At 41.4% G+C, this 26664-nt stretch overlaps 1 protein-coding gene across 2 annotated transcripts in view; it reads left to right on the top strand.

Moving 5' to 3' along the window:
- Positions 1–8448: 8448 nt before the first annotated feature.
- Fkbp1a (FK506 binding protein 1A) overlaps positions 8449–26664 on the top strand; it is a 22883-nt gene continuing 4667 nt past the window's right edge. Inside the window, exons 1-3 of one of the 2 annotated variants that reach the window (XM_004647643.2) lie at positions 8449–8616; positions 8693–8740; positions 24133–24245. In XM_004647643.2, coding sequence (XP_004647700.1) covers positions 8580–8616; positions 8693–8740; positions 24133–24245 — 198 coding nt within the window. In that variant the 5' untranslated portion in view covers positions 8449–8579. Of the gene's footprint in view, positions 8617–8692; positions 8741–9637; positions 9724–24132; positions 24246–26664 lie in introns of those variants that run through there. The other variant, XM_023707906.1, reaches the window with a different exon arrangement.

Raw genomic sequence — 26664 nt, forward strand, 5'->3', positions numbered from 1 at the left:
GCACCACTAAGCTAAATTCCCATCTCTTCTATTCTAATTAACAATGATTGTTGTATTACATATTGTTATCTTCAAAGTAGTTGTTAGGATGACCAGATTTAGGCATACAAAATTGATCAAACAATTAGGCATTAATTCTTCCTTTCAATAAACCAATACAAATTAGAAGTACAATTATCTTAGTTAATCTTTCTTTCTTTTCTCCTTTCCTCCATTCCAGTTGTTCTTTTCTTTGGAGTAGTTTCTTTCTCTTTCACAATATCTATTGTACGTATCAGATGTTATATTCTCTTTTCAGTTTCTTACACTAGGGAGACACTATGATGTTTACACATAAGGGTCTCCTTTATTTCACTTGTGAGTATGGTCTCTAGTTGTATCTATTTACCTATAAAAGTCTTGAGTTTATCTTAACAAAGAAAGAAAGAAAGAAAGAAAGAAAGAAAGAAAGAAAGAAAGAAAGAAAGAAAGAAAGAAAGAAAAACTACAATGCATTCCTCTCGTGCTCCAGCCCCAAGACTTCTGTTTTTATCTCATTAGCCAGAGCTATTAACAGGCAACTTCTAGCAGCAAAGGAGCCTTGCAAGAGTGTGCATGGAGGAGGTAATAGTAAGTGGGAGTTTTAGAGCACTTTCTTCTGTACAAAAAATCTGGGTTCTTTTTTGTAAGGAAGAAGATGAGCAGATGGCAACGTCTAGCACAAAACCTAATTATGCAGCAAAGCAAATACTCCTATTTGCTAGCTTACACAATTCTTTCCCAGTAGATGAATCGAGATGGGAAGCCAACAAAATTTCCTAGTAAATGCTGAGTCAGAACCAAGGAGTTAACTGAGAATAGTGAAAGCTGTTGCAGGGTGCCTGCTGCATGCAAGTACGTAGGTATGTGTCAGGAAGCAAGGTTTTTTTGTTTTATTTTGTTTTGGTTTTTTTGCAGAACCGGGGATTGAACTCAGGCCAGCGCTTATTCTACTGAGCCATCTCTCCAGCCCAGGAAGCAAGGTTTAAAGGTGAAGATTTTTTGCAGAACTCTTGAATTCTCTTAAAACAGTATTATTGCCCAGAAAGCTCTCAAATACCTACTCTGTCAAAGAAAGACCACTAAATAACCACCAAATCTAGTCTCATGTCCATGCCAGGCTTACTTCTCAGCCTCCCTTGTACTTGACTATGGCCAATGTGACTCTTAGAGTGGTATCACTCCATGCCTGGCCAGAGAAGCCTGCCATATCCACTTACCTGTGCCCTTTCTTCCTGTTCTTGAACTGAGGTGAAAAAGGTAAACTTGGTGTTATGTTCTGACAATGGCATACTCTAAGGCAGCTTGTGTAACTGAATGGAAACATGAAGCAGACCCACTACTCCTGTTGGAGTAACTGCCCTGCAATTTTCCATGAGTAAGAAATTTTCTGCTATATTCAAGTGTTCACATCGTGGGTTTATTAAGTAGTGGTTTAACCTAGCCCAGCCATGATTGTAGCCATCTAGTTTTTTAGTCTAACAAGTATGACATTCTCCCACTTCCCTGTCAAACTTCCTGTCTGTGACTCATTTTAGTTCTAGCACTTACTTTCTCCTTCTTCTTCCTGCTTGCAGGAAGAAGGTAGGTTAGAATGCTTTTCTTTTGGAGCCGGGCATAGTGGTGCACACCTGTAATCCCAGCATTCAGGAGGCTGAGGCAGAAGATGGAAGTAAGTTCAAGGTCAGTCTGTGCTACACAGTGAGTTCAAGGCCAGTCTGAACTGCAAAGTAGAACCCTTTCTCAATAAATAAATAAGTAAATCAAACAAAATGAAACAGAATGCTCCTCTTTTGGGAAGGAACAGTCCTGGAAAATAATAGATGACCCCATAAGAATGGGAAACCTTAGCTTTGTCCCAATGATGATGCACTAACAAAGACTGCAATGACCCAGGCCTACTGCAGAGAGAACACTCCTGGACTCGGATACCATGTGGGCACTCAGCAGATGTTGGTTCCCTATGTAAGCTTCCAATCAGATGTGAGGAACTCACAACAAGCAGACAGTTGGTCTCATCCAACTTCATGGCAAGACATCCATAGTGTGGAGTTCAGAAAAAGAGAGGAATAGTTCTTCCATAAAAAGCCTCTTCTAGCATAGAACATGCAGAAACCAAGGTGTGCAGATGAACTGTGACTCATACACATTTATCCTCATAACCAAATCAGAGTGAAACCAAGACACAAATGCTATTGCACAGTAAAAACAAATTCAGAAAAAAAAAAAAAACCTATATACCCAGCAGAAGAAAGTGGAATGATAGTTACCAGGAGCTAGGAGATGAGGGACAGGAAGTTAGTGTCTGATGAACACACAGTTTCTGTTGAGGAAAGTGAAAACATTCTAAAGATGGACAGTGGTAATGTTTGTACAGTGTGAGTGTACTTAATGCCACCGAGCTATACACTTAAAAAATGGTTAAAATGTCCATTTTATGTTACATATATTTTTTTACCACAATGAAAAATAAAATTAAATCTTTGAATATCTTACTCATCAGCAAGAAGTTAATAAACAAATAACAATATGGACTAATCTTAAAACCATTACGTTGAGACAAAGAAGGTAGCACAATTATGATAACCAGAACCACAAATGGCTATATAAATTTAAATTAATTAAAATTATATAGAAAAATTATATTTCTCCATTTGCACTGGTCACATTTAAGGGATGAATAGCCATATGTGATTAATGGATACAGTACAGTAGCTATAGAATATTTCCACTGTAGAAAGTTCTGTGGGATAGCACTGTTCCAGAACAAATCATTGTGGAAATAATGATTTATTAATTAATTTGCACAGTAATCATTGTGGAAATAGAATCAAAACAAAATGATTGCTTTAGTGATGTGGTTGACTGGAAACATAATAAGAGAACTTCCTAGTGTTAATGTAGGAGAAGCAAAATTTTACCAATGCCCTCTAGGGGATGAGGGATAGGAAGTTAGTGTCTGATGAACACACAGTTTCTGTTGAGGAAAGTGAAAACATTCTAAAGATGGACAGTAGTAATGTTTGTACAGTGTGAGTGTACTTAATGCCACCGAGCTATACATTTAAAAAATGGTTAAAATGTCCATTTTATGTTACATATACTTTTTTACCACAATGAAAAAAAAATCTTTGAAAATCTTACTCATCAGCAAGAAGTTAATAAACAAATAACAATATGGACTAATCTTAAAACCATTACGTTGAGACAAAGAAGGACCTGAGAATTAAATTGACAGAAGTGGAGAAAAATATACAAGTGTAACATAAGTTGTATGTGATATGAGAGCTTCCAATTAAGAGTGGAGACCACAAGGGAATACAGATGAATGACAATTTCGTATCTGTGCATTCAAAATGGTTAGGATAGATACACAGCTACATTCTTCTATTTCAATGAATAGAGGGATTTGTTCTAATAGTGTTTGTAAATAAGATATCATGTCTGCATCTTGTACAACAAATAACCACTAGGAAGACAGTATGCAATGTGTTAATTACTAAAACTGTCCCAATTTGATTTGAAAAAAAAAAGAGTGGAGACCACAAGAAATTACAAGAACTTACAAGAAATTACAAAATCTAGGTGCTTATATGTATTTCATTGTACAATGGGAAGCAATTGTAGGAAAGTAACTAAAATGTGTGGTCAATCTAAATGAAGAATTGTACTGAATTCCCCTATCCTTGACTCCTCATCTCTGGAAACTGAATGTTTCTTCCTTCTGTTAAAGTCAAGTCAGGTTTTACATGGACATTTTTGTCTCCTGCTATCAGGAAAAGGGGTGGTCAGAATGTTCTTTTCATACATGCTGGGTTTTTTTTAATGCATTCAGCTCAAAATAATCGTATAACAAAGTGGCACTTGGAGTTACATTCTGCCACCCTTCCTTTGCAATACTGTGCATCTCATTTGAGGTATTGGCTAAAACCATGCATATGCTTTTAAAATCTCTACTCCACACACTTCATATCAGTACATTTTACTGTATTAGCTAGTAAAGAGCAGTCATTTCCTACAGAGACACAGATCTGCTTGGGCTCTGAAGAGTCTGGGATCCGGCACTGGACTTTCATAGTGAGAGCATTTGAAGTGTAGAGGTGCTCTGGGTTTACATCTCACAGATATGACTAGCTTTTCTGTTGCTCATCTGAGTAGAAGTTCAAAGAAAGACAAACAGCTTTTCATGGGGCCCACTGGAAGGTAGAGAAACTCCAACGCAGTACCCTGAGACACCATAAAGAGTAACGTTGTCTTTCAGGAATTGATGCTATGTACAGAGAGCTTGGAATTTAACCTCTAGGTTTCAGCTGCCCTGTAGTTGGACGTGGTGAGTGGTTCCTCTGGCTTACTTGATAAAGATACTAGTACTATATATGAGGGCTCTGCCTATGTCCTTATTACCTCCTACAGGTCCCCACTCCTAATACTACCAATCTGAAGGTTACTATGACTTAGGTCTAAGATACACACACACACACACACACACACACACACAGTCTTATATATTATGTGAGGGCTTTGGAAGGTGATTATGGGGTGCTATATTCAATAGTGGATTAATCATTAAGTTCACAGGTAAATGTGCAGCAAGGCCTATGTAGATGAAGTGTATCACTGAGTATCCCTTGGAGGCTGTCTCCATCCCTGGTCTGGCTTCTCCTTTCTCTGTTTCCTGGCTGTCATGAAGTATGTAGCTTTCTTCAGGCCCTTGCACAATGATGTTTCTGCCTTGGAGTGACAGACAGTGGACTTAATTCCTGAAACCATGAGCCAAATTAAACCTTTCATCCTTTAAATTGAAGATGTCAGATATTTTTTCCCAGCAACAGGAGAGCTGACCAATACAAGGGTTAGGGTTTCAACATTTCAATTTGAGGAAGAAGGTAGTCACTCAGACCATAACAGTGCACACAGCATGTTTCAGTCCACTTAGGCTGCCATAACAAAGTACCATAATCTGGGTCCTCTACAATGCTGGTGCTCAAACCCCTGGCTTTTGCATACAAGGCAAGTATTCTGCATTGAGCTATACCTCCCATCCCATGCTGGATGGCTTAAATAACAGTTCATTTCCCACAGCACTGCAGGTAAGTCTGAGATCAGAGTCCTAGTAAGGACTCTCTTCATGGTTTAAATGGCCTAATTTTTGCTGTTTCCTCATGCAGAAGGGAAAGAACTTGGCATCTCTTTTCATATGGATACTAATCCCCTTATGAAAAATCTTGTTTTACCTTCATGACTTCATGCAATCCAGATTACCTCCCAAAGGTCCTATCCTGGTTACTTTTGTTGTTGCTGAGACAAAATACCTGATACCCAAAGTTAAGGATAAAAGATATATTATAGCTCACAGTTAGTAGAGATTTCAGTTCAACTGGCTGACTCCAAATCAAGGAGATATAGGAGAGGGCCATCACAAGAGAAAGAGTTCCTGATAGGCAGAGGGCAGCAAGCAGTGAAGTATCAAAGTCGTGATCCATGACAGCAGCCCTCTTTCTCCTCCTGCACTCACCTCTATCCACAAACAGGACTATCCCAGGGGTTTTTCCAACATACACAGCTCTCCAAAGATGAACACATCTATGCCTGAAGATAACAGGCTAACTGTTCACAGAGGTATTAAAGCAGAAACTAGTCAGCCTTTTAGAAGCTCAACTGAGGATACCAGCCTTTGAGTAAGGTGGAAGGCACAGAACGTCTCTTAGATTGAGTCTCCTAAGACTTTAGGAAAGCTCAAATATATAGACTCCACCTACTGGTGAATGCCTGAAATTGCACTACTAGAGAATGGTAGGAGACTTTAAATACAAAACTTTTAAAATGTAGAGCAAAGATACTGCTAGTCCTCATATATTGATACTCTGAAAAATCCACAAGTTTTTCTCCAGGTTCTGGAAGAAGACTATGGTAGATGTAATTGTTACAGCTTGTGTCTAGATGTTCCCCCAAAGCCTCATGCAGTCATACATGGGGCTTTTTCACAGAAGGCCGAATCTAGGGTGCAATGCTAGGATTAAGGAGGCTAACATTAAAAGGCGGGTGGTTACTAAATCAGTCCACTGATTGGTTTGGCATCACCCTAATCTCAGTAGCCTGGATATAATATAAGAGACAGAAAGAGGCTTGTCTTGCCCCCATGTTTGCTTTGCTACCTTCAACCTGCCTTGAACTGTTTCTCCTCTGTGATGCCTGTCTGCCATGCCACCCTGCTTTAGAGACAGCCAATTATTGACTAAAACCTCTACAAACTGTAAGCTAAATAAACCTTTCTCCCTTGAACTTTGAGTGTTGGTTATTTTGGCTCCACAACAAGAGAAAAGTAAGACAGAAATCGAGGAGGGAAGAGGCTTGGGACTTTCAGCCATTCTTTCTTAGATGTGGTTCTCAAATGCCATCTGCTTTCCCAGGACTGTACATTTTACCTCTTAGCTTAGAAATACAGGTTCATTTTGTATGCAAAGTTGAGAATCACTATATTAGTGCTTCTTGACAATAAGAACAGGTGGGCTCAATTACAACAAGGGAAAGAAACCCCAGATTTGAATTTAGACTTAATATCGGGCGAAAAGACTATTCAGTTCACCAGGTACGTATGTGTCTTTATACTGTATTATCAAAGCTTTCCCTCACTGTCCACTATCGAGATTTTGTACCCCATGAACAGTTCAGGTGGATCAACAGGACATCTTCATAGAGACCATCGGAACACAATTTCTGTTGGGGTTAGAAAGTGATATCTTATTTGCTTATATTGAAACTTTTGTGTCTAAATCCTTTTTCCCTTTATTTTGTGGTGAAATATGCATAACATAAAAGTTACTGTCTTAACCTTTCAAAAGTGTGCCTTAGACTTATCCTGTTGCACCACCACCACCGCCATCCATCTCCAAACTGTTTTTATCCTGAAAAATATGCAGTATTTGTCTTTTTGTGACCAGTTTATTTCCCTTAGAATAATACCCCGAAGGCTCAGCCATGCTGTAACATAGGCTAAAATTTCCTTTAAAGAATAATTGTATGGAGTCTTCCCATTATAGCCTTCATTCAGATTCACCAACTGTTAACATGTTATACTTGCCTTAGCATTCTCCCTCTGTTGCTGGAGAAACATCATCATTAAAAATCAAAGGGAACAGTGTCTAGCTAGGAGAAACAGAAAAGTACACTGCACCTGTCTTTCCCAACAAATACAGCTTTAAAATCTGAACAAAATATATGCCGTAGCTCTTAAAGAACTGTAAAAAATAAATAGTAGCACAAAGACTTACAGGATAAAACTAGAATGCAACAAACCACCAAGCCAGCGGGGAGTTTATCAATCCTTTCTCACCACTATGTCCCAGCTTGTACTCAACTCAGCTTTGATCCTGGAAGTACACAGCAAGTCAAAGTTACAGGAGATGCTTTCTTAGTGCTGCTGCAGAGTAAGGAAGAGGACAGTGTCTCTTGGTGTCCAAGTGAATGGAATCTACCGCACTTTAAATTATTTCAAAATAAATAAATTATTTCATTCACTTGGTACAATCCCAGCGACAGAGGCTGCCACTGAGAACTGAGAGATTAGATAGCCTCAGTCTAATCTGGTCAATTGCCTGCTAACACAAAAATAGCAACTTCACAGGATTTAAAAAAAAAAAGATTCTATTATTGTATGGTATCCAAAATTGCTAGGACACGATCTAAAACTACTTCACATATGAAGAAAACATGAAAATCTCAACTCATACGTAAAAAGCTAATCAGGAGGCGTCATTGCTGAAATACCACAGTTGCTGGAATTACCTGACAAAGGCCTTGAAGTTATTATTAAAAAGATGTTTCAGAAAAATAAGGACAAGCACCGGAAGGGTGGCCCAGTGCTTGCCTTCTATGCATAAAGTCCTCGGTTTCATCCGCAGTAATACCGAAATAAAAATAAAAACACAAAAAATAATCTTGATCTTTTAGCTAGGAGGAAAAAGAATAAGGATTAAATCATCTAGGAACAAATGGAAAAAATAGTAAGCTTAAGTAAATACAACCTACAACGAACAAAATGGTGGTGTTAGAACTAAAGAAATCAACTAAAACCTCCTTGGAGGCTGAGGATGTCGGAAATACAGCGGGTAAGCAGCAGGTCACGGAACACTAACACAGTACCACAGGGGCACTGCCATTTTGACAGACTAATCCTCGTTAGCTTGAACCACCGCGGGGTCACACAGTCCGTCACGTCGGCCCCTTATCTTTACTCGCATCCCTAGCATGCGGAAAGCGGAGAAAGTAAATGAAACCCGCGGGAAGCCCAGAGAAAGTTAGGGAGGCGCCCGGTGGACGGACCCTAGCGCACGCCTGCACCGCAGACTTCGGAAAAGCTCCACTTCCGGTCCCCCAGCGCCGCGGCCTGCGCTTCCGGTACGCGCGCCGCCTAGGGGACGCGCACGCAGGGCGGGCCGTGCGGGGGCGCGCGCGTGCGCAGGCGACGCGCGGAGGAGCGGAGCGGAGCCTCGCGACCGCTACCCGGTCTGTTCTCTGTCCACGCCGTCCGTCGCGCCGCCCGCCCCGCGCCCGCTGTCGCCATGGGAGTGCAGGTGGAGACCATCTCTCCAGGAGACGGTGAGTAGGGCGCCCGCGGCTTGGGACCTCGCTGCCGCGCGCCGTTGCTCACCTTGCTGTCTGCCTGTCTCCCCAGGGCGCACATTCCCGAAGCGTGGCCAGACCTGCGTGGTGCACTACACCGGTGAGTCTGGCGGGCCAGCGGGGTGGGGGCCCGGCCACTGCCCGGCTCAGTGTGGGGGCTTCCGTGGCTGGGGACCGGGCGTGGCAGCGGCGAGGCCAGCGTGGCCCGAGCCCGAGGCCTGAGCGGTCGCTGCGCCGAAGGGTCAGCCTCGGGCCTGCCGAGCCCGGGGCCGCCTGAACCGGCACGCTTGAGCAATGGGTGTGGTCAGCTGTTACCTTGCGCCTCCAAAGCAGTACGGTGTGTAGGATGCTGCAGTCGTGCCCACTGAACAGATAAGGAAACTGAGGTTTGGTGACCAAGGTCACAGGTTCAGGAACGGGCAGAGCCCTAGCCAGGGACGTTAAAGGAACGTTTGTGCAGTTTTCTACGCCCTGATTGACACTCTTCTCCAGCTTCTGCCCTCCTTTCAGTGGAGTAGAGGGCGAGGTAATTTTAAAATCGAAGGACTACCCTGTTTGGGAGAACTCTGCAGCAGGTCTTCCTTCCCTATGCCACTTCTTTTCCTCCTACCTTTGAACTTACAAATTCAAGCTTTGCTGCATTAATGTCTCAGACTATCTGAAAACTGCGCAGATTAGTTTTTCCAGCCCTTCTAGCAGTAGAGATTTTTCTCATACCCATTTTAAAGATAAAGAAACTGGAGGCTCAGGCAGAGTACACACAGTAATGTGAGACAACAGACATTTCAGAGCCTTCTCTCCCTCAACCAGGGTTCATGGGGTGGGGGAAGGGTCTGGGTTGGCTGTGATTCATAGCTGTGTGCCTTTGGCTCCAGGAATGGAGCTGTTGGTGTAGCCACAGTTGATATGAATAACTTTCCCTCCCCTTTCCCGTTTCCCCGCCTCCTCCTTCCTCTGTTTCTTCCTTTTCCTTCACCTCCTGAGCAGTTCTAACCAAGCTGCTCAGGGTAACTGCTGCCCTGCTGTCCTCCATCATGGGAGGAGAACCCTTAAGGGAAATGATTACAGAAAGGGGAAGAAAAGGTAAATAATTCTCTCCCATGCTTCTGTTTCTCTGGCACTTAACTAGAAATGAGGGTAAGATATGGAATGAGTTAAAATTAAAAACTTTATAAGACTTCAATGTGGGAGGTATGAAAGTCCATCTTTGTAAGAAACAGCCTCTTAGATGAAACTGTGAAGTGGCTTTGACATTTTAAGGAGCTGTGATCGTATGGCGGTGGGGGAGGTTCTAGTGGAAGAAAGTACATCACTTTGGTCATTTTTTTTATCAAGTGGAAAAAGTAACCATTGCTTGTTGCAGTTGCAGGCTGAGTACGCAAATCCCAGCTCCTTGAATTCCCACAGCCAACTAGGGCAGAGGCTAGGACTCCACTGCTGAGGAGGTACCTTTTGCTGTAGCCCCTGCCCACCCCAGTTTGCTTTGCAGCCTGGCCACATCTGTCCCACACCTAAGATTGTGCCCATAGACTTTTGACTGGACACCATGTAGGCAGAAACTCATTTTGTTGTGCTTCTTGGTAGAATGTCCCCACACAGTATGTCTGGAGCCTTTTTCTAAACCAACAGATGGCTGTGGGACCCAGAACACCATCAGTGCTCCCAGTGCCTTCTCAAGTCTGTGTTTTCCTCACAGGTGGCACCACCCACACATTCCCAGAACAGCAGCAGGACCCTGGCATGCATTAGAATGAAAGCTTTCATTTTAAAAAAAATTCCATTTTGATAAGCCTTACAAAGATGCCTTAGTGAGAAGCCAGCTCTGCTCCATGCTCACAGAATAGACTGTTCTCTGGCAGTGGCTTTGTTCCCATGGGTCTTTGCCACCAACCTCCCAGGAAGAACCTGTTTGAGACCTGTGGGGGCGTGGGAGAGAATGGGTAGGAGTGTGAGATGTCATCTTTATGTTTAAGGCTTTAAGGAATGCAAACTGAAGGGAGATTATAAAGATCTGGGGAGATCTTCACAGGCAGAATGCCCACTGGGCTCCAAGAAGGGAGAAGAAATTCTTGTGAAGGTGTTACCCTACTCGGATCTGGTTCGCTTTATCTATCTGCCTCAGTAATCCCATTAGAGATTTTATTTTCTGTTTCTCCCAACTGGTGGAAGTCACTTACATGCCTGCCTCTCTCACTCCAACCTCCACCCCAGTGCCAGGTCCCAGTTTTCTTTTGAGTATCTGGCTCAGATTGCTCGATATGACTGAGTATAGTTTCTGACAGGGAGGATCTGATTGACCCAAGTTGGGGTCAAGTGAATATTTGATCCAGTCTGCTCTGGCCAAGTGTTGATTACTGCTGATTTGTGCGGGAGTCCAAAAAAGGACAGTAAAGTGGGGAGGATACCCCTAATAGAGGATAGCAGAGGATAGCACAGACTGACTTTTATACCAAGGATGTTTTAAATGCCACTAGTAGCTGCCATTAATAGCCTTGATGCCACTTTCAAGGCCTTCTCTGGTGTTTTCCATGACCTCTTACAGCAGAGCATGAGCAATGCCTGCAACACCTCTTTGTGATGCCAGAGGAAAAATAGACTTACTGACAGCAGCTAAAAGCTGTAGGAGCATGACAGGTCTTGATTAAGGTGGGAGGGAGGAGGCGGGAAGTTAACCCACCAATTAAGTGCCTTGCAGATAGGAGTAGATTCTCATGATTTCCCTGCCTACAGAAGCTTCATCATCTGTGTAGTTGAGCCTGCTTTGGCACACAGCTAGCTAGCTTCATATCCTTTTTTCTTACACCAGCAGATGTGTGCTTGCTATTGTGCGAGCAACATCAAGTGGATTGAAGCAATTCTTTTTTATCCTCTTGAAAAGTAGCCGGATGGCTTGTACTTGGGATTAGGCTTAAATTATCATGTATCTGGCCTGATCATTAGTAACCAAGAGCTCCTCAGCCTTCTGTCTTCAGAATCTATCAGTGTGGCTACTCTCTTGCAGACCCTTCAAGCCCCTTGCTTTTCCTTAGCCTCCATCCCCACTCTCCAGTCCTTTAGTCCATGTCCTCCAGCGGAGATGCTTCAGTTGGTTTTCCCCTGATGTTTGGGCAAGGCTGTGAAGGACCCTTTTGTTTTCCTGCAGCAATAAGCCAGGTACTAAACATGGCCAATGAACTAAATACATAAAGCCCTGGGGTTTGGCCTATGGTCTGGAGACTAGTGACCCAGCAAATGGAGAGGCTCTGTGGGAAGAGTGAAGCAGGAAGGGTGGAAAGGGCGTTTCTCTTTAATGAGAGAAATTGGAAAAGCACTCTGACAGGACATCTGTCAGTCTAAGGACAGTAGAGATTGGGCCTTGTGGCCATGGAGTAAGGGCCCATGGCTGGAGAAGGTTGGTGTAAAGGGGGAACATGACAGGCTGTGAGAGAGGGAAAGGTACAGCCTAGTAGGTTATTAGGAGAATGTTAATTTTTCTTCTGGTAGGATGGGAGCCATTAAAAGGTCACTAACTTGTATTTTAATCTTCTTTCTGGCTCCTGTCTGCACAGTGAACTGTGGGAAATGAGGGAAAAAAGAGGACTCTGGTTGTATCTTTAGCATTAGAATATGCCAGCCCAGGCAGTGATGCCAGATGAACAGTGATCTCCAAAGCAGATAATGGTCTTTTACTGGGTTCACATCTTGCCTCTGTTGGGTACCACACTGTGAGAACTTAAGCAACTTATCCCACCTTTCTCAGCTTCTGTGAGGATAATGACACCTGTTTGGTGGAATGCCTGGTTTGAACTGGAGGTAACAGGTGTTTTTACACATACTATTACTTAGGCCCCGTGTATGTCCCAGGTGTAGCGTGATGTGTTCACCCTTTTCTTTATATCTGTATTGGAGAAATGATAGAGCCGTAGTTTTGACACTAAAGATTCCTGCATGGGCCAGACTTGCAGCTTAAGATCTGTGCAGTTGGCAGGGACTAGGACCTCATGTTCTTCGCAATTCACTTATAGGGAAATAGAGACCTCAAAAAGGATTCATCTAAAAACATTGTCTCAGCATGTTTAGTTCAAGAAAGCTGGAGCTGTTCTTTTAATTTTGAGAGCTAAGGGAGGTTTATTAGTTGTGGTTGTGGTACCACTGTGTGAGAAGATACAGGGTAGGCCTGTACCAGCTTGGCTGTGAGAGCAGGTTATGTTATTAATCTTGTTTTTCCTACTTTCTATAGCAAATAAAATGTTAACATTGTGAAACTCAATCTTGCTGTGGAAACATTAGTTTGATTTGGGCTGTGGTCACTAAAATACAAAATCACACAGATGCTCTCCTCCTACTCTTGCACATATAGGACAGGAAAGTCTTCTTAAATGAACTGAAGGCTCCATATTCTTATATGTGTATGTACCTCTTCATGGGGAAATTGTCAGAATGAAAATAGAGCAGCGAATACCTATATGCTTCAACTTAGATTCCACAGTGGTTGATAATTTGTTGTATATGCAGTTTCCTTCTACTTGTAGAGTATATGTAATTCATAATCTGTTTTTCTTTTTTGCTGAGCCATTTTAAATTGCAAATATAACATTGTACTTCTGCATAAACACTGTGGATGAAGATATTCTCCTAGCCTCCAACCTGTCACATCCAAAAAAAAAAAAAAATTCAGTATCTAAAATTAAATTCATTAAAACCATCCCAACTTGTCTTCAAAGTGTTTTTTTCGAGAAAAATCTTTGCAGTAGTTTTTCTTAATGACCCTAATTTTTCTGAGAAGTCAGACCATTTATCTTAGATGATATCCCATATCTGCCCATTGTTTTTTTCCTGCTGTTTTAACTCATCACACACGTAAGTTTTGATTTTTTATAAACTGCACGTGCAGTTTTAGATTTCTAAAGTATCTGCTTAAATGTCTCCTCTGCATACTTCACTTTGAGCATGCATGCCATTTCCCTTTGCACTGAGCTGTGGAGTGCTTGGCCACCCTTCAGATGCCTTGTCTTCGGCTTTCACCTGGTGGCGTTTGCACCGTGGAGAGTTTTACCTGAAGAAATTCCTTCATTGACATGCACAGAGTGGCTATTTTTAATTTTTTTTATTTGCTATGTGTTTAAAAGTTCTTTTATTCTATAAAATAAGATAGTTAATTCTGTTTGCTAACTAGTTTTTAAAGTGGAATCGGTGTTAAAATTCATCCTGAGTAGTAGCAACTGACTTTTTCCCCTTTTGTTTATTTCTTTTTTAACAACACTGTTGACACTATAAAATTTTGCTCAGGACTGGCCTTAACATTAATCATCTCATTATTTTTTATAATATTGCCCTAAATTTAGCCAGTAAGAGCTCTTTCGGGCTGGCTTATGTACCCTTTTACACGTTCCCACTTACTCCTTTGAAAGTTCCTTAGTTTCATTGCTCTGATCACAGCCATCTCCAGTGAGCTGTATGTCCCATTTTTTAAATGCTTTATTGAATATAACTGACAGATCATAAAGTTCAGTTACACGAAGGCTTTTTAACAAGTATTTTTGGTGGCCGAAATCTAATTTTCATAAAGTACTAATGGGTTTTCTATGTTTATCAATTGTCTGCCTTATAATTAAACTCTTTCATACTCTTTATATCACAGACTAAGTGACTCCCCTTCAGTGTGTTTCCCCTGATCCTTGCCTGACATGGTTCTTCACATGTGTGCACAAACACATCTCTGATTCTCCAACAAAGTGCCTGTTCATTTTCTTCTTACCTGTTTGTTTGTTTGTTTGTTTTGTTTTGTTTTGTTTTTTAAGACAGGATCTTGCTGTGTAGTTCAGGCTAGCTTTGAGCTAACTTTGTAGTCCAGGTTGGTCTTGCACTCACAACGATCCTCCTGCCTCAGCCTCCCCAGTGTTGGGATTATTACCTCTACCTCTTATTAGTCAGCCTTTGTGTAGTTACATTTACTTTTTCCACAATAGACTGCAGGTCCCAGGAGGCCAGACTCTACTGTTCCTAACTTAGGGTCTCCTCATCAGTGCTCGGTGTTGATGCATGGGAGTGTTGTAAGGACCTGGCATTAGACCTCAACTGTGGTAGACAAAGTCCACATTCCTGTTAGGACTGATAAAATATTTGTTTCCTTAAGTCCTGGCATTAGATTCTAGCTGAAGTAAACAAAGCCTATATTCTAGTTATGATTGGTATACTTCTGTTTCCTTTAGGCTCAAATGAAAAAATATTTACAAGTTTTTGGACTTTTCTCAGTCCCTATGGTAGCAGGGGACCATGATTCAATCCCCAGACCCACCCTTAAGGCAGCCAGAGCCAGCCCCTACCCCCCCAAAAAAAAAGTCTACTCAGTCTCTGTAGGTTAATAAAATTGTGTGTACTCCTTCCTCTTGGGCCCATTATGCACAGATCGTTGTACCAATGCCTTTCCTCAGTTCCTCATTAAAGATGTTAGGAGATGGAGTGAGGAGCCTCAGCCTCGCCCTTGAGTGGCTTACCCTGTAAGAGAGGATCTGTTACAAGGAAATACTTGGAGAATCCTACACCTACGAGGCTAGAATATCCTGGAAGTTCCTTTTGATCCTGGATGTATGTGCCCCAGGAAGGCAGGAGAAAGGATTTTCCAGCTATTTGCAAAGACCCAGAAAGAAAACAGTACCTTTGATAATTTTTCAAGTACTTATTAAACATCTAGTATGTACAAGGCATGGTTCTGGTTGCAAAAAAATAAGGGCTAAAGAAGACAGTAGTCCTGCCTTCATATTCTAGCAGAAAAGATGGATAAATAATATGAGTAATAAACAAAATTATATCGTATTTTAGCCAGTAAGTGCTAAAGAGTTGGCAGGTAAGGTTCAGGCTTTAGAATGGCAAAGACCTCAAGTGAGAAAGTAACATTTGAGCAGAGATGTAGGGAGTGATCAGTTTGGCTGTTGAAACGAGAACCTTTTTGGTAGCAGGAATAGCAAGTGCAAAGGCCTTGGGGTAGGAGTCTCCCCGGTTCATATGCAGAACAGAGGAAACAATGTGTTAAAAGTGAAGTGTAAAAGTAATCAGAGATGAGGTCAGAGATGGAGAAAGAGGGGAGGGTTAACAGTGTTTGTAAGTCATTTTATGGACTTTACTTTTCTGATTGAGACGGGGGAAGCCAGAAGAAGGTATTTTTAGAAGAATAACCGTCTGAGCACTGAGTCACTCACCAGTATTTTAAAGGGAATATCTTTTTGGTTGCTATATTGTTAAGACTGCTTAAGAGCAAAGACAAGAGCAGAAAGACCAGGGAGAGGTAATGGTTATCAGAAGCAGAGGGCTAGAAATAATGCCATTAACCTTTGTACCTTACAGAAAAATGCTATTCTCTTCTTTCAGCTCAACACCTTTAAGTAGTGTTTCTTTCTCACTTCTTTGTGTGACTTAATGTGACAGAACTTACTTGTATTGTTATTAAAATGAAAAATGGAAAGATTTGCCTACTAGGATAGTCATTCTTGCCTGTGTTATTTGTATTGCTGCTGGGATCTATCTTGTATCTTCTTCCTTGTTGTGGACCAGGTGATTGAAATAGACTTGATTATAAAATGCAAAAAGATTTAAGGTTAGAATTATTTGCATACTGCCGATGGAAATGAGCTTATGGGAGAACTTGGCATGGACTTTTGGTCATGTTGTTCTTGGAGGTTCTGAAAACCCCAGTTAAAAAGGTTGCAGTGGATTGCAGCCACAGATGCCTAGAAATGAAAAAAACAAAACAAAACCTTTTCTACCAACATGCAACATCCCTTTTCACTCACCACGATTGGGATAAATAGGTAGTTGCTTGTCAAACATAAAAAATGGTGTGGCTTCTCTAAACATTTTATTGAAACTCAAACATAAATCATTTGCTAATGGATCGTTTCTTGAGTCTTTGGGGAGTTTTCCATCAGAATTCTTACTGAACTGAATTTTGGCTTTTTTTTTTTTTTTAATAGAGCAAACTAGGATAAGAAATTGTGTAAATGCAAAACCGTTCCCAATTTTAAAGTTTTCTTTCTCCAAACATACATTGATCTCATTCCTGTATATTCACTATCAGTATTCTTTTAAAGGATGTGCGTGCTCTCTTAAGCGGTCATCTGGGCCTGCTCTTGCTAGTCACACTCATATTTGTTTGATTTACATGCTGTGTAATCATGTTGTCCATGCATCATTAGCATAATAAGTTTGGAAACAAATACAGCTAACCCCCGGCCCCCAGCATAAAACTAGTGGTAATGAAGGGGTTAGGAGTTAGGTGAGGATGGAAGAAACCTCTTCTTAATCAGGCTGCTGTATGTGCAGGTGGTGGGTTTTATTAGCTAAGCAAAAGGTGATTCAGAGAGCTTCTGCAATTAATAGGACAAGAATAAAAGGAAACAGCTACACCATTAGGCTGTGGTAGTATATCCATTTGGGAATATTCTAAGTTACTTCAAATGGACCTCTGCAGAAAAGTGTGTCTTCTGCTTGGTTCCCCCTACCTCCTTACATTGGTTACACTGGTTGTATTTAATGAAACTCACCTGCCAAGATTAATGAGCTGCCGTATACCACTTTGTGAATATCTTTTGCTACTGGTGCTCAAGGCAAAAGTGCTTTCCTCAGTCATCTCCCCATACCCAGTAAACAGCATGTAGGAACTTCTGTAAAATGGCTCAGTTTCTGTTAGGAGTGAAATAATAACCCAGTAGTCCTCTTGAGTCTCTAATTCCTGGTCTTGAATCTCAGCTGCTGTGTCATGGGCCACTCACCAGAATTGCAGTCCAGGGGTTCAGTGTCTGCCCAGCAGCTGCAGGCCAATTGTTTCCGCTGCTGTTACCTTGTGCATAAGAACAGACTGAGATAAGCAGTGGGAAAGAGCAGGTTAACATGGAAGAAACTGAATTTAACCACCACCACTTTAAAAACTCTTCTGTTCTTTCGAAGGATTTGAATCTGGTTCTTTCCAAAGCATCCAAACAGTTTGGGAGAGATCCAGGTGAAGGCAGCATTAATTCTGCGTATAGCCAGAGCTTTTACTCCTTTTATGTTTTACTTTTAATTGGAGATGTCCCACTTTCATTTTTCTCACTGATTAGTAACTTAAAGGAGCTGAAAGTGAAGACTGCCATTCTGGGATTACTTGTGAGATATTTCTTACCATATACGGAAAGAGTCTAAATATGGAAGCCTTCTGCTTGTCCCTTGGTTTTTAAAAATCATGCAAGTGAAATAAATCCAAAGGTACTTAGGAATGCCAGCCTTGCAAATTCTAAGGACTGAGCTGAATATCATAGGGACGTAAAACTGACTTCAGATGTGTGACCTCAAGCTACATTCAGTCCCAATGCTAAGATATAATATTTGGAATCAAGAATAAGGAGCTCTTCCAGGCAGTGTTTTGTCATGAGGTATAGTAGTGTATAATTGGAAGATGCTGCCAGTGGAAGGTCATGATCATGATGCCTTATGTTAACAGGATCTTAGAGCCTAAAGATAGTGCCAGCTGACTTATCTGTAACCTCACTGCCTGCCCCTTGCCGAGCATGCTTTCTCTAGGAAATTAACGGCCCTAAATTGGCAAGTGGCTTCACTGGTCAAGGACTCCACTCCTGGCACAGAGCTCTCCAAGCTAAAATTGGAGTAGTTGCTGAGACCTGAGCTGCTGCCTGCTTTACCTGCTCCTTCCCAGACTGAGGAAGCACTTGGCATGTGTTGCCACAGCTAAACATGTGCAGGATTATAGTAAATGTAATATAATAGACATCTAATAAACTGTGCATGTGTAAAGTGTACATTTGATAAGTCTTTATCTTTATGTGTTCTTTTGTTCACCTTTGGAATCCCTGTTACGCTTTCCTGACAACTACCGATATGCTTTTCTGTTAGAGATGAATTTGCATTTTCTAATTATAAATGCAGTCATACATTATGTGCTCTATGGTCTGGCTTCTTTTATTCAGCATAATTATTTTAAGATTCCTCTGTCATTCCATATATTACTAGTTTGTTTTTTATTGGTGAGTATTTTTCTCTGTATGGATATAGTTATTCAGTCTCCAGTTGGTCATGTTTCCTAGTCACTGTTACAAATGAAACTGCTTTAAATATTTGTGTGAAAGTACACTTCTTATGTGTTTTCTTTCCATTCATGTACATCTCTTTCAGTGACATTCCTCTTCACATCTTATGTCTTTTAAAAATGCATTGCTTCATTCTGGTTGAATTTTAAAAGTAGTTTTTAAAATTTTTGATATTTATGGTTTTTTTATGGTTTATGCTTTTAGACATCATATCAAAGTAATTTTAACCCAAGATTTATTACAAAGATTTCTTTCTTATATTTACTTGGAAAAATTGTATAGGCTTGTTTTTAGGCCTGTGATCCATTTTGAATTGGTACTTGATTATGGTATGAAGTATGGTTTGATCTTTTGCTTTTTTTGAACATTGTTCCAGACCAGTACATTGTAGTTCTCATACATTGTAGTTCTCATCTCTGGAAATTTGAGTCTTAATATTCCTTTTTTATTCTTCTCCATATTTCTGACGCTTTGTATATCTGGTACACTAGATATTATGAATTTTAACTTTTGGAGTGTTAGATTTTTTTTATTCCAGCTTCATGCTGAGAATCATTTCATTTACTTAGTAAGTAGTATAGTCCTTGTGGACCTTGCTTTTATGATTTGTTAAATAGGTCTGGAGCAGGGTTCATTTTAGGATTGATTACTTTCCACTACTGAGATAAGGTCTTACATTTTATACTTAATGCCCAGGGCTCTGATCCCAAGCTAGTGTAAGCACTAGGCACTGTTCCCTGTATACATTTTGGATAGTTCTTCTCCTGGCCATGTTTTCTCATGCAGACACACAAGATAGTGCTCTGCTGAATATTCTACAAAGGTCTTGAGATATCTTTGTTCAGACAGTGCTTTCCTGTCTGGGTCTCTGTCCTAGCAGCAGCCTCTAGCTACTCTTTTTCCACTTCCCTCTCCTTAAAAACTCCCAAGGATATGAGCTGGAGCAATTGTATACCCCCCTTGTTTGTTTCCTATCTCTCAGGAATTGCTATCATTCATGTGGTTATCAGTATCTTAAAAATTATTGTTTTGGGGCTGGAGATAGCTCAGCAGTCTAAGCGCCTGCGTGGCAAGTGCAAGGACCCAAGTTCAATCCCTGGTACCTCATGCCCTCATGATCCTGAAACCGGGCGTGGTGGTGTGTGCCTATAATCCCAGCACTAGGGATGCTAAATGAGGACTATAAGCCCAAATGCATAGCAAGACCCTGTATCAGAAAAATAAATAAAAAGCAAAAAAAAAAAAAAAAAAGGGTTATGTGTTGTTGAGGTTTTTCTTGATTTTTTTAACAGGGTGTTTGGTTTTGGGGGGGCTATTTCAGGAACAAATTTGTTTCCTTTCCCTCCATTACCTGAAAATGGAAGTTCTCACCACTTGTGTTGACATCGCAGCTTTTCCTACATCCTGCATTCAGTGCTGACCCACATAATTTATACTCTAGAGAACTATCCTTGTATATTCTCTTTTTTTGGTATTTTAGGGAAGGGTCTACAGAATGTCAATGTTTAGCGCCTCACTACTAGATCAGACTCATAGTGATCTGCCTGTTTATAACCTCCCAAGAGCTAGGATTACAGGAACGCGCCACCGCGCCCAGTCTTATCCTTGTATATTCCTGACTTTTTAATAGACATTGCTGCTTGCTGCTTCCCTTCCTTACTACCTCTTTTGTCCAGCCTTACCACTTACAGCCCTATAAAAATGTTTCTCACCATTGATGAAGTCCTCTTTCTACAATCACCTTGTCTTATAGCTTGTGCCTTGTGCGACAGTCACTTATTCACCTGCTATTTGCTCTTTTCTAGGGATATTGTTTAGGTTTTGGACTTAGATTATGGGAAATCACCACTAAGTGCCTGCAGGACACCTCCACACCCCAGCCCTTCCTGGTGAAGACATGTAAATTGACAGCAGTGACTGATCTTACGTTCTGGAGCAATGCTCACATCTTGCTAGGACAACAGCTGACCTGAAATAGCACAGGACAGTAGGAATCAGGCAGAGATTTTGCTTCTTGGCTTTTATGATATCTTGAGATAATAAAGGCTTAAGAGAACAGTAATTATACAAACAATTGTTGCCCTCGCACCCATCCACATCTTCAGACTGGCTCAGCAGCAGGTAGTGGTTATATCCCACTTCATGTTTCCTACCTGGTACCAGTCAGAGTTGAGGCCTCTCGCCTCAGAGGAAGCAGCATCAATTTGTGAAATATCTGAAGATTGCTCACTACTGCATTTTATTGGGAGTAAAAATAGAGTATAGGAAGTTTCCTCCTATACTTGCAGTTCTTCACTACAATCAAAATATGTTCTTGCCCAGGTCAGGACTATGTTTAGATTTGATAACAAATAGTATAATTATTTTACTAGGTATACTATATTTTTTAAACTGTCTTATAACCCAGTAGTGTATCATGAAATAAATTTAATGGGTCACAATCATACTTATTAAAAATAAGTGTAGCCTATAAAAGTCCCTGGAAGAGATAGCTTCCCGGGGAACTACCCACTCGGGCCCCCCTCCTGTCCCTCTGTCAGGACAGGAGCTTTCTTTCTCTCAATAAATATATTCTGCTCATAAAAATAAAAAAATTAAAAATAAAAATAAGTGTAACACATTGGAATTCACTCCTGGTATATATTCTGTGGATTTGGACAAATATATAATGACCAGTAGCCACCCAGTGGTGGCTTTATAGTGTCTTAAAGATTATTTTCAGTGCTCTGTGTTCCATCTGTTCATCCACCCATCCAGACTCCTAGTAACCACCAGCCATTTTACTCTCTTCATATTTTGCCTTCAAGTTGCAGACTTTAAATCACCGCAGAATGCAAGTCTTGAAGGAGGTGATGGAGGGCACCAGAATGACAGCTGTTGTAGCTCCAAACACCACATCCTTATAACAGGAAGAAATGGAGGTTTCTTCCTACTTTTTTTTTTTTTTTTTTTTTTTTTTTAATGAGACAGGACTTTCCAGGAAGGATCTAGGACACATTCAGAATAGGTAACATATGCCTAAACTAATGGGTCCTAGTGCCCCAACTGGCCCTTACCTTACCAACTTTGACATAAGGAAAGGCTTAAATTGATACCAGCTCATCTCCTAGGCTGAGCTATTGATGTTCCTGGAAAGCTGATGACTCACTCAGAAAGGAGTAAGGAAACTAAATCTGGATTGTGTCACAGCTTTTCTTCCAGGTGCTGCTGGACAGGTTTTACTCTAGGTTTTGTTCAGCCAGCCTTTATAGACAGGGCTCAGAGGCCAGGGCCCATTCTTGTGTCCTGGGCCTTTTCCTAGGATGTTTCCTCACCCTTTACCCAGTCCACCATGACTACTCAGGAAGCTATGGGCCCTGACTCAAGGCCTGTTCAAAAGAACAACCAGGTAGAGACTGTTTCTAGTTATCAGTTTTCTTCATGATTCCCAGGCCTCCTTTAGCTAAATAAAGCCTATCACTGCAGCCCAGTGCTACCCTTCACTAACTCTGACCTTGAGTGGGTTACAGAGCCAAAAGTTCTGTAAACCATAGGTGTTCATTGCCCATTCCCACCCTAACTTTATGCTCAGTTGGCTCAGGTTCAGCAAAGAACTTACAGTGGGCATGTGTATGACAGCAGCTATTATTGGAGTGCGAGATCCGGTTCTCTCCATTATTCATGGATACAAAAGTCTGTTTGTCATTGCTTATATTAGGTGGTGATTACTGTGGCAAAAGAATGAGCTAATTGCATATCCCAGCTCACAGTTCTAAAAAGGCAGCTCTTGCTTCTGGAGGGGCTTCAGGCTGTGTCTATGCCCATGTTGCCCAGGACAGAGGTCTCAAGATGCTTTCTCCAGACAGCAATCTCCATTCCCTCCCCACCCCATTTCCTATTATGTTTAAAGTGTACATAGTCTGGTGACTGTGATATGCTTTCAGTTCTTCTCTACTTCCCTGTCTTATGAATGTTGACACTGTTTTGTTTTGTTTTTTTTTTTTAGGCTGGGGTTTTGTGTTGATTACCCTTCTCCCCCTAAACATCTACACATATATAATGCAATTCTGCTTGATAGGTATGATGCTTAACCTGGGTGGGTGCCCACCCTCAGCCTCTGATAAAATCAGTTTCATGTCAGTTAAATATATCAACTGGCTGGTCTCTTCCAGTCTGGGATTCTGGTGTGAATTCCAAAGAACATAGTGTCAGCCCTCATAATTGGGTGACACTGGCTTCCAAAGGACTCAGTGCTGATATTGTTTTGAAACGGGAGTCATGTCTATCACAGATTCTTTTCCTCTTTTTCTCATGAAACTCACTCTCTAAGATCTCCATCTTTGGAGTTCCCCCTTGTATTGGAGGATGGGATTGTGTTTTGTGTGGCTTCCAGGTAATCAGTATAGTAGAACATGATAATTTGGATTTGATAGTCTAGGTTTACCTCTTCAGAAAATTACTTTACTTCTGCCTCAGTTTCTTCTGTGTGAAATGGAGCCAGTGTTGTAGAAACAGCTGGGTTTGTAGATAAGGAAGCTTCAGAGAGCTAGGGCACCTTTGGATGAAATACATGAAGTAAGTGCTGCACAAGTTCTCTCATTTTTTGGATCAGTGTAGGTTGCTTTTTACTTTTGCCAGAAAATCATAACTCAGCAGCCAGCCTGTGCCCAGGTTCCTTGTTGTTAGGAGACTCTCAGCACTAGAATGCTCACAGAAGCTTGCATCCCACTTCTCTTCCCACACCCCAATGCTCTAAGTGGGTTCACTTCCCTGGATGATCACTCAGTTACCCAGCCAGGAGAGCAGCACCACAAATCTGTCATATTCCGTGAAGCACTGAGAAGGCCTTTGTGTGGTGGTGGTGGTGGAAAGAGCTTTACCTCAGTCAAACAACAGAAGACCGGTTACACATTGTGCATAAACAGTGATGGAGGCTTGGGGTTGAATATAATTCATGCACAATAAGTGGTTGTATCAGTCTTATAGGAAACAGTCTTTTTTTTTTTTTTTTGGCTGGCTCAGCCTACCTAAGAGCAGGGCTGACGTGGCATGTGGTGCTGGGGATCAAACCATGGTCCCTTTTAGACCACTGAGCTATCCCGCTGGTCCTGCAATAGTTATTCTTAATCTGGGAAAGAATCCAGGTGGTGCTGGGGAAGTCATGACAGGAGAGAGTTTATGTTTCACAACTCTAGAACAAAGTAGCCTGCTGCCTCTGGGGTTTGAAGCCCTTTGAGGGTCCACTTACTGCTTGGCATCAAGGACTGCCCCAACACTAGCTGCCTAGTGAGGTCACAGAAAATCTTCTGTAGATGCTGCATTTTCTTCTAGGCCTAGAACACGTGTCCAGGCCCATTAGTGCTGACATCTGTGATGAGCCCTCCACTGCTGATTTCTGACTTGCCTCCTGTCCTTTCTCCTCATTGTTCCTGTTAACACCTGCCCTTTTTCACAGGGATGCTTGAAGATGGCAAGAAGTTTGATTCCTCCCGTGACAGAAACAAGCCCTTCAAGTTTATGCTCGGCAAGCAGGAGGTGATCCGAGGCTGGGAAGAAGGGGTAGCCCAGGTATGCTCTCATTTGTTTTGTTTTGTTCTTTTGTTTCTATCCGTTAAGTTATTTTTACAGGGAAATATTCATATGGTTTGAAAATTTAAAACGGTTTAAGTCTATCTCATTCCACCCCTTCTTCCTGATATTCCCCACAAATATCTATTAATGTGTCTTATTATAGTTTCTTTAAGTGTATACAGAAATGTATGTGTACATTTTTGCCTTTATATGCCAGAACATTAAACATACCAGAACATAAACAGCTGTACAGGTACAGTTTTTAGGCAGAGAACTAATGGTGGCTGTTAGGGTCATCTCCAATGTTGTTGGTTTTTTTAAATTTTTTTTTTAAATGCTTATTTATTTGGTACTGGGTCTCATTACAAAACTCGGACTCATAGTGATCTTCCTATCTCAGTCTCCCCAGTGCTGGGCTTATAGACATGGACTACTGCACTCAGTTTTGGTGGCTGGCCTGGTGCCCCTGGGGTTCTGGGGCCGCGTGCAGTTCTGGGAATTGAACCAGAGTCTTTGTTCTGGCCAGGCAGGTGCTTAGACTGCTGAGCTATCTCCCCAGCCTTCTAGTGTTTTGTTGTTATAAAAAATGCCACAGTGAATCATCATGCTTATTTTACATATATAGAAGTGTTTCTGTAGAACAAAATTCTGCAAAATGGGATGAGCAACTCAAAGCTGCATGTACCTGCCTGCCCAGTTGTTTTCATGGACATTGCACTCTTGGAGCTACTGCTGAAAAGCTATGAAGGTGCTGACTCTTGCCAGCCCCAACAGTATAATGCAGTGTTAAACTTTTGGCCTTGGGACAATATGATGAATGGAAGACGATATATCATGTAGTTTTAGTCTTTGTCTCTTTATTATTGGCCGTGTCACATCCAGTCTATTCTGAGACGTCACACTCATGGAGAAAGTAATTTTGTTTGTCTTGAGTTTGTTTCCTCTTCCCTCCCATTTGTGGGAACAACTTTTGTTCTGCCAACATGACAGAATTCCCTGGAGACAGTAAGGGGCCCAAAGTTGCCAAATTTCAGTTGGATTCTTTCCATCAAGCCCAGGAATTTTTTCTTGGCTTTAACCAGGTAAAAGGATGTTTACAGTAGGATGAGACCTGGGGGGCGGGAGGTATAATTAGACTGAATGATGGGTTATTAGTCTTTTCCCCCCTCCCACCAAAGAGAAGAAGGAATTTAACTAAGATAAAAGAAAATGTTGTCTCCAGAATAAATACACATTGCTCTACTTTATAAAATGTCACTGATTTATCTCCAGGTAAACTGCTTAACTTTCAGAAACTTTAAGCCTCCTCATTCCCAGGTGTCTGGATCTCTGCTTCTGCAGCTGTAGGGCAGGTTGTCAGTACAGGGAAGAGGCCCTTGGTGGCTTCCTTCTCTTGGGAAGCCTTGCCGGCCATATCACTTTGCTCCTGTGCTTGTGATCAGGCCATCTCTTGGATCGGTAGCCCATCCCCATCTCCCATGTCAGCCATTGTCCACATGACAGCTCAGCTTCTGGCATTGGGATAGTGACTGTTGCATGACCCAGCCGCTACAGCTGCTGTTGAGATAGTATTGTCAACCTAAGTCACATCACAGGTTTTTGAGGCATGACAGAATTTGGTATTGTCCAGATCCTTTTGTATTGGGGTCAGCTGTCTCAGCTCTGTCACTTAATGAGAAGATTTGGTAGTTTGAGGACTACATAAAACATCATTTAAACTCTCCTCTAGAGAATATTGAGTTCCCCTTCTTTTTGACTTTACATGCTTTCAGGTGCCACACGTATCATTTTGGCATTTTCCTTTTTCATCTCATAATATGTTTTGGGCATCTTTCCATATTAGTATATTAAAAGCTATCTACTATTGCCAATACTGAGGATTGGGCGAACTTAGAGCCTTAACCCTGAGTTAAATCTCAGCACCTTTAATTTTTATTTTGAGACAGGGTATCACTAAGTCACTAATTCACTAAGTCATACTTGAACTAGAATTATTTGCCTCATTCTTCTGATTACAGCATACACCATCTTGCCTAATATATTCTTTCTTTCTTTTTTTTTTTTTTTTTTTTTTGCGGAACCAGGGATTGGACTCAGATCCTTGCATTTGCCAGTCAAGCGCTTATCCTACTGAGCCATCTCCCTGGCCCCAATATACTCTTTCTGATGGCAGGTCTGTGGTGTATATGTGGCTATGAAACACCCTTTGTAATGGATATTTGTCTTAGAATATGATAGAAGTAGATGGGGCTGTCAAGATAGCTCAGCAGTCTAAAGCACCAGCTTAGGCAGGCATAGGGGACTTCAGGTAGAACCCTAGCATGCTGTGCCAGCCCCACGCTCAGGGCAGGCTGAGCTGGCCAAAAAAAAAAGAATATATAGAAGTAGAAATGTTTTTTTTTTTTTTTTTTTTTTT

Source organism: Octodon degus, unplaced genomic scaffold (assembly GCF_000260255.1).
Source record: "Octodon degus isolate 3935 unplaced genomic scaffold, OctDeg1.0 scaffold00317, whole genome shotgun sequence".
NCBI lineage: Eukaryota > Metazoa > Chordata > Mammalia > Rodentia > Octodontidae > Octodon > Octodon degus.